This window comes from Condylura cristata, unplaced genomic scaffold (genome assembly GCF_000260355.1).
Source record: "Condylura cristata isolate star-nosed mole 26May11 unplaced genomic scaffold, ConCri1.0 scaffold00004, whole genome shotgun sequence".
NCBI lineage: Eukaryota > Metazoa > Chordata > Mammalia > Eulipotyphla > Talpidae > Condylura > Condylura cristata.
Window position 1 is genome coordinate 4,594,481 of NW_004567105.1, and position 7,006 is coordinate 4,601,486.

Consider the following 7,006-nt stretch of genomic DNA (forward strand, 5'->3'; position numbering starts at 1 on the left):
TGCACCTCATACTCGGTGACATCTGTGCAGGAGCGCAGGTCGATCTCACCGTCCAGCTCGTCTGCCTGCACAGGAAGAGCCCCTCGTGACCCTGCAGCCGCTCGCCCTGCCCGGCGCCCCACCCACCCCTCCCGGGAGCCCCAGCACCCCGTGGTCTCACCTCCTCAGCAGTGGAGTCCCTGTAGTACTTGAGGCTGGAGTCTGTCAGCACAAACCAATGCTTCTTCCACTGTGAGGGAGGGGCAGTGAGCACCAGCTGAGGCAGGGGGAGGGAGCCCGCCGCCACTCTGAGGCGCCCGAGCAGGCCAACCGTTCTGCTCACGGCATGGCCGGGGACTGGCCATCCTTGTCCGCTCTGCTAGGGGTCTAACAGTCAGTCAGGGAATCCAGGGTGGAAGCTGGCCCTCCATTTCCTCTCGGAGCCTCAGGGCATCTGTGAAGTGGCTGGGCTTCTCCTCAGCCGGCACACCCTCTCCCTCCTGGGGGCCAGGGCTCACTGCACAGCCCCTCTGATCCTTTCCACCAACTGCCTGCAGCTCCGACCAGCGAAGCGCCCTGTGCCGAGCAGGACGGGGTTGGGGTCATGGTCACCTAGCGGGTCTGCCTACCTTGTTCCTGTGCCCCTCTGCATGGCCCCATGGTCAAGGCCAGGCTCTCAGGGTAAGGGTGGAGGGTGTCTGGGGCAGGCATCTGAACGCCTGCTGAGAGGTTCGTTAGGCCGGCTGCTTCCCCCTGCACTCAGCTTTGAGAATGCACACGGGTACATTCATAATCTGGCACTTTGAGGTGCCCTCTCTGCTCCAGCCTGGGTCAGGTTGGCAGGACACTCAGCCAAGGGGTGAGGGCATAAGAACAGCCTGCTAGCAAGAGCACCAAGCTCAGTCTACCTCGGCCCCTGACTACTCACTGGAAGGCCAGCCAGGGGCCACCCACACCAGGCTCAGCACGCGTTATCCAGTCTACGCCCGACCCACACGCTTATACTTCTAAGTACTTAGTTCTCTTTCTGCAAAAAGATGGTAAGTTTTTCAGGCTGTTCCTGAGTACTTTTTCCATGCCTCCTTTTCCTCGCTAAGAGATGCAGGTGGCAACCATGTCATCCCTGGAACTGTGTCTGGCGAGTGTCTCTGCCTCTGAGTTTGTCTTCTAGAGTGTAAAGCAGGGTGGGTGAGAAGTCCTGCTTCTCAGGGTGAGCAAGCTGAGCGCCAGGCCCTCCCTCGTCTCTCGGGGCGCTTGGCACAGGGCCAGGCCCCGCCTGCTGGGGCTGCTCCCCAGGACTGGGCCTGCCCACCCTGCTCTGAGAGAGCGGCCAATTCGCTGCTCAGACCTCAGCTGTCCCCCTGCACAGCTGGCACAGGGGTTCTGAACCACTGCCTTACCTGGTCCTTCCCAGCCTAGCTCTGTGGGGCAGGCCTGGCTGCCGAGTTCTCGGCCTGGGTCTACCCAGGCACGGCTAGGCCTGCAGATCAAAGCCCTGTATGTGGGCCTATCTGTGCTCTGATATCTAGGCTGGCTGAACTCTCCAGGCCCTTTGGGCTGGGACGTTTCAAAATTCTGTGAAAGAGGATGAGTAACAGCCAGTCCTGGGTGGGGCCCATAATCTCTGCCCTCTCGAGACCCTGGGTGGGGAGGCCAAGAAGGGTCATGGCAGGGTGCCAGGCCTCGTGTGTGCCTGCAGTGCAGCCACCAGAGACCGGCCAGCAGGCAGCGGGCGTGCACGGCTGTGGGTTGAGGGAAACACAATGAGATTCCCTCTGGCTCCGAGCCCTCCCGGGCATGCGGGCTGCACACAGACCCAAGTCATAGGCGCACGCAGAAGGGGGTGTCCCCCTCCCCGGCTGGGTGGGCAAGAAGCCAGCTCTACACTCCTGGGTTCCTGTCTCGCAATCGGGGAAAGGCCACTGTCCCCTCTGGTTCTAAGGATGGACACATCTAAGGATGGACACATGACAGAAAGCACAGGGCCATCAGCTGAGGCCCCCCAGGGGGCTAGGCCATACAACACCCTTTCACGCTCTGTGACTCTGGAGTCTACCCTGGAAACAAGCAATAGCATTAAGCTCACTTCAGCAGGGCTACAGAGCCCCTAGCTGCTGTCACTGGACAGGGGAGCCCAGGCTGGGAATCCGCCATGGCCCCAGCCCCAGGCAGCCTACCCGCTGAAACTCTCCCACCCGAGGGAGGGGGGCGTCTGTCCCTGGCACTTACGCCGCAGACGCCTGGACACGGGAACACCCCCACCCCCGCCCGCCCACACCCGTGTAAGGCCCGCTTTCTCACAAGAAACATGTCATTCTCAGGGCTCCCACTCTGCCCCCCCCCACTGCCCCAGAGCTAGTGTTTCTAGAAGGCTCCGCAGGCAGGGAAGCAGCTCACCCAGCTCACCCCCAGGAGCTCTACAAAGCACTACGCTGCACAGCCCCGTTGCGCTGCATCCCTACCTCGCCAGGCTCGTCCAAGATCAACATCCATCCCTTCTTGAAGTTGAGCAGATCGGGCTGTGGGGAGAGGGAGGCAGATGAGTCAGGCCCAGCGGGGAACCAACTGGGCCCAGGGAGGACGGGGCGCTGCCCCCATCCTGTTCCCGAGTCCAGCGGGACTGAGGTCCTGGAAGCCAGGAGAGAGGAGGTGGGCCTCGGTGAGCAAATATAGGCAGGCTGGCTCCCCCGCACCTGTCCAAGCTCCCCTGGCCAGCCCGCTCCTCACCCCGGTGGGAGACAGGGTCCCAGGCTCTGCCTGGGGCGGCCCGGAGCGCGCACTGAGACAACGGGCTGCAACAGTGGGGCTGAGGAAACCTCCAGTTCCTCTCGCTCTGGGACCCGGCGGCCCAGCAGGAAAATGCCTCATGCTCTCACCACCCCACCTCCTGCCTTCCTTGCGCCACGGCCTTGACCTTCCCTCCTCTCCTGGAGACCCTGAGACTCCCAGGTGCAGGCCGCCTGCACCCGGATCTCTGGAAGGGCCACGGGAATGGCACCTCAGCCCTACCTGCCGCGTGCTGCCCAGGGGGACACGGCCTCGGACTCGGGGGCCTCCCAGCTGCAGCATGGTCCACGGGGTCTGAAGCACCATTCACCCCACGTCTCCTGCGACCATATCTGCCTAGCGGGCACCAGTCACCAGTGCTCCCTGCCTGCTGGGGGGACACCCCTGGTCTAACCAGGTCCTGCAGTGTCCCAGCTCAAGCCTCCTGGCAGGGAGAGGACAGGGCGGGCCAAACTGGCAGGCCGGGAGGAGGCAGCCACCTGTCGCCAGGGCTCGGAGCCCACCTATCAGCGCCCACATCGTAGCCTCACCAGGCCAAGGTGTCTGGTTGCGTGGAGGAGCCGCGGAGCTCAGTGGGGTGGGAGGCCAACGATGACAGCTGGAAACCAGAGCCACCTGACCAAGCCACCTCCCCCGACCCGCCTCTCCCTGGGAGCCCCATTCTCTGCTTCCTCAGGTGCAGGAAGTGGCTGCAGAGGCGCCTGGACTGGGCCTGGACAGTTGAAGCCATCCTGGACGCAAGGCCGTGGGACCTGCGGACCGTCTGAGGGAGGGGCTTTGGGGCTGTGTTCGTCCTGTCTGCTCTCCCTGCTTCCCACTGGTCCAAGCACCCCAGCTACTACAGCGGGGGGCCCCAAGCTGAGACTGACCACTGGCAGCTGCACACAGGGCTGCCACCTGCTTCCAGAGCTGCTCTCACAGGCCAGTCACCTGGGTCCACCTGCACCGGACTGGGGCCTCCCCTGGCGAGTGGCCTGGCCACACAGGCCTCAGGAAAAACATGAATAAACCGCCACCCTCTCCACCTCCCTGGTCTAGACTCCTGGGCTTTGGAGGCAGTATTCCCCCCTGCCTCCTGGCCCTAGGGAACCAGGCTTTCCAGGATGACCACGGGATGCCAAGGACAGCCCCCAGAAGGACAAGCAGATGTGGGCTGCACTGGGGTGGGAGAGTCGCCTTGGCTTTCCAGAGGCGGAGGAAGCCTCCTCAGCCAGACTGACAGGCTGGGACCCTGAGTGCTTCCTGGAAAGTGGAGTCACTGTGGCTTCCTAGGCCACATCCCCTCCCTGAGCGTGAGCTGCCTGAGGTGGTTAGCGAGAGGGGAGTGGAGCCCTGCCCTGCCCCCCATGCTTTGCGAAACAACTGAATGCACCACATGGGGAGAAGCCCCAGTGACCTGTGTCAGGCAAAAGATGGCACGGTGACTCCGGGGATGAGGTGGCCGCAAGCTACAATTTTTAAACCTACGGGCAGGGGAGGGCTTCCAGTCACCTCGGGTCAAAAGGTCTGCTAGCCCAAACCTCACAGTTCCCCTGGGGCCTAGCCTCCTTCCTCTACCGGCAGGTGGGGGGCAGGACAGCCTCTCAAGGCCTGCCCTCCTCCCTGTAGACAGCCAAGGCCATGGTCAGCACCTGAACACCCTGCTGTGGGAACCCCGTCTCGGGCCTACTTAACACTTCCAGGGACTGGGGCTCAAAGCAAGGCCCAGCTGCTTACAAATGGCACCAAAGTTGCTGTCTACCGCCCAGCCTGGCCTCCCTCTCACTTGGGGAGCCCCACGTGACACCACCACACGGTTTTCTCATTGTCTATGCGTCACAACTCCACATGGGCCTTGTCCTTGTCCGCTGACCGGGCTACCTTAGTCAGGCCTACAGACCCAGTTTAACTGGCACCTCGGCGCCCCCTTTCTCCGTACACAACACTTGGGCGCCCCAGCTGCCCTCCCGCAGCTCCTCCAGGGCCTCTGCTGCATCCACGATGATCTCAAAGTCATTTCCTTAGCTCAGGCTAGACCAGCAGAAACAGGGCCCTGCACTGTTCACCCTCAGGGCCGAGGGGCTCAGGAGTGTTTGAATTAGGGGAAAAAAATTTTAAGCACCAAGCCCTGTTCTAGGCCAGGACATCAGCTGTGAATGAGATGTGGCCTCCGCCCCAGCGGGACTCAGGAGAGACAGAAATAAACAAGGAGCAAGTACATAATTTGAAGCAAGGCAGTGGCTGGGGGAAGGCTGGAGTGCTGAGGCGGGGCGGAGTGGGTGCTGACGGCAGGCCCGGCTTCCCGAGCACACTCACAACACCTTTGCCATCGCTCGGCACAGATCTCTGGTGTCAAGGTGGGGGTCAGGAAGATGGCGCAAGAGGACATGGGGAGAAGGAATGTGCAGCAAGCGCATCTGTGAGCATCTGTCACCACTGACGGAGACCAGGAGCCTCTGCTCCAACCTTCGTGGTTCCCTGTCCAAAGCCCAAGCTGCTCTTCCTGGACCTGGAGGCCTCCTGCCCAGGCAGGCCCCTTTTTGATGAAAACCATGACCACGCCTCTGTCCACACTGCTTCAAGTCCTGAAGCTGCAGCGGGGCTTCTCCCTCCGGACACCCCCTCCTGAAGGCAATGGGAGGTCCCTCCTAGCCACCCCATCCGTGCCTCAAGCAGCCCTGCCCCTTCTTTTAGCATGTGCTTCTAGAAAGGTGACTGCACAACCCTTCCCCAAGAGGACAGACCTGGATACAAACTGTGATTCAGCCAGGGCCCAGCGTGTCTCCAGGAGCAGGTCACCTATCTCTCCTACACCTCAGGCCACATCTGTTAGCTGGGACTTACCGCCACCCTTAAAGGATCCAATCTGGCAATGTGAAAGCACCCAAGCAGAGCCTGGCAGGCACCCAATGGGCAAAGGCAACCCCCCCACTCCCCCACCCCCCGCGGGGGCCAGGACACTGACTCAGCTCCTCCCCCTCACATCCCTCCCAGCTCCCCGACTGGGAAGGGGAGGCTACAGACGACAGGAAGGGCTAGCAGGGAGGTGGCAGGATGTGAGACCGAGGAAGTCCAGGCAGCAGGCAGGTCATCACACTCACAGGGGCAGGGGCCCCCAGAACCAAGCCCGCCTGCCAGCAGCCCAGCCCCCTCCTCTCTGGGTCTCCGCTATCGCTAGAGCACAGGGCAGGCACCGCGCATGCGTGGGGCCCAGCTCCCCACCTCCCCCAGCCCCAGGGCTGTCAGAGCCTCCAAGGCCCTAGCCGCACTGCTTGCTCTTTTCCTGAACATCACGGCCAGGGGCTGAACTGACCGGAAAGGAGCTATTTCTCTTAGCCTCAGGGTAACGTCGGGGCGGCAACGCACACACCACCCCCCAGCCTCAGTTGATGAGACTGTGAAATGGGGATGGTGAGCTCACTGTGAGCTCCCTATGATCACTGGGCGCAGGCACTGATGGACACGGCTTGCTTGGGGCTCGTCCCCAAGAAAAGGACAAACCCCTGCTGCCATCCTGCCCCTCACCCCGACTGGCGACTGGGCGACTGGCGGGCTTGCCCCACCCAACACCCCAGGACCGCAGGAAAGCTGCCAGCCCCGGGGAGCTTGGGATTTTGCAACTTCAAAAGTCCCAGGACGGACTCCCCAAGAAGGCGAGGGAGAGGGTGGGGAGCGCCCCCTTCTCACCCACCCAACTCCGAGCCAGCGCCCACACCGTGGGCAGCCTTCCCGAGCCCGGGTCAGCACCAACCATCGAGCCAGGGAGCGTCTCCCCTGCCCCCGGCGGACCTCAGATCCATGCCAGACCCGTCTCCGCTCCTCCCACGGGGTGTCCCACGGAGACCCTACAAGTCTAGCCGTTTGGGGGCATCAAGTCAGATCTTCACCAAGGGGCTGAAGGAGAAATGGGAAAGGACCGCCCCGCCCCGAACCGGAGGGGTGTCGGGGATGGGGAATTCCCCGCTCCTCGGGGTCGCTTCGGTTCTTGGTCCCGAAAAGCGAGGTTTGGGGGAGGTGAGGCAGGAGGGTCCGTGCCGCTGGGGTCACCCCGTCTCTGGGCCGAGAGGAGGGGGCTGCCCAGCAAGGGAGCGGCTCAGCTCGGGCTCCGGCCCCCCTCTCCCCTCCCGGCCTGGGACGCAGACTGCCCCGGGAGGGCACTCACCGTCATGGCGGCGCCCCGGGGCGGCGGGAGCAGGAGGCAGGAAGGTGGAAAGGGCTCTTGGGCCGGGCTCAGCGGCGCGGGAAGCCCGCCGCCGCCGCC

The 7,006-nt window shown here is 63.1% G+C and overlaps 1 protein-coding gene across 1 annotated transcript in view; it reads right to left on the bottom strand.

Moving 5' to 3' along the window:
* TRIOBP (TRIO and F-actin binding protein) overlaps positions 1-7,006 on the bottom strand; it is a 48,135-nt gene that overhangs the window by 12,269 nt on the left and 28,860 nt on the right. The window contains exons 15-17 of the mRNA XM_012735126.1: positions 2,442-2,498; positions 161-229; positions 1-65 (exon numbers count right to left, since the gene is read on the bottom strand). Coding sequence (XP_012590580.1) covers positions 1-65; positions 161-229; positions 2,442-2,498 — 191 coding nt within the window. The remainder of the gene's footprint in view (positions 66-160; positions 230-2,441; positions 2,499-7,006) is intronic.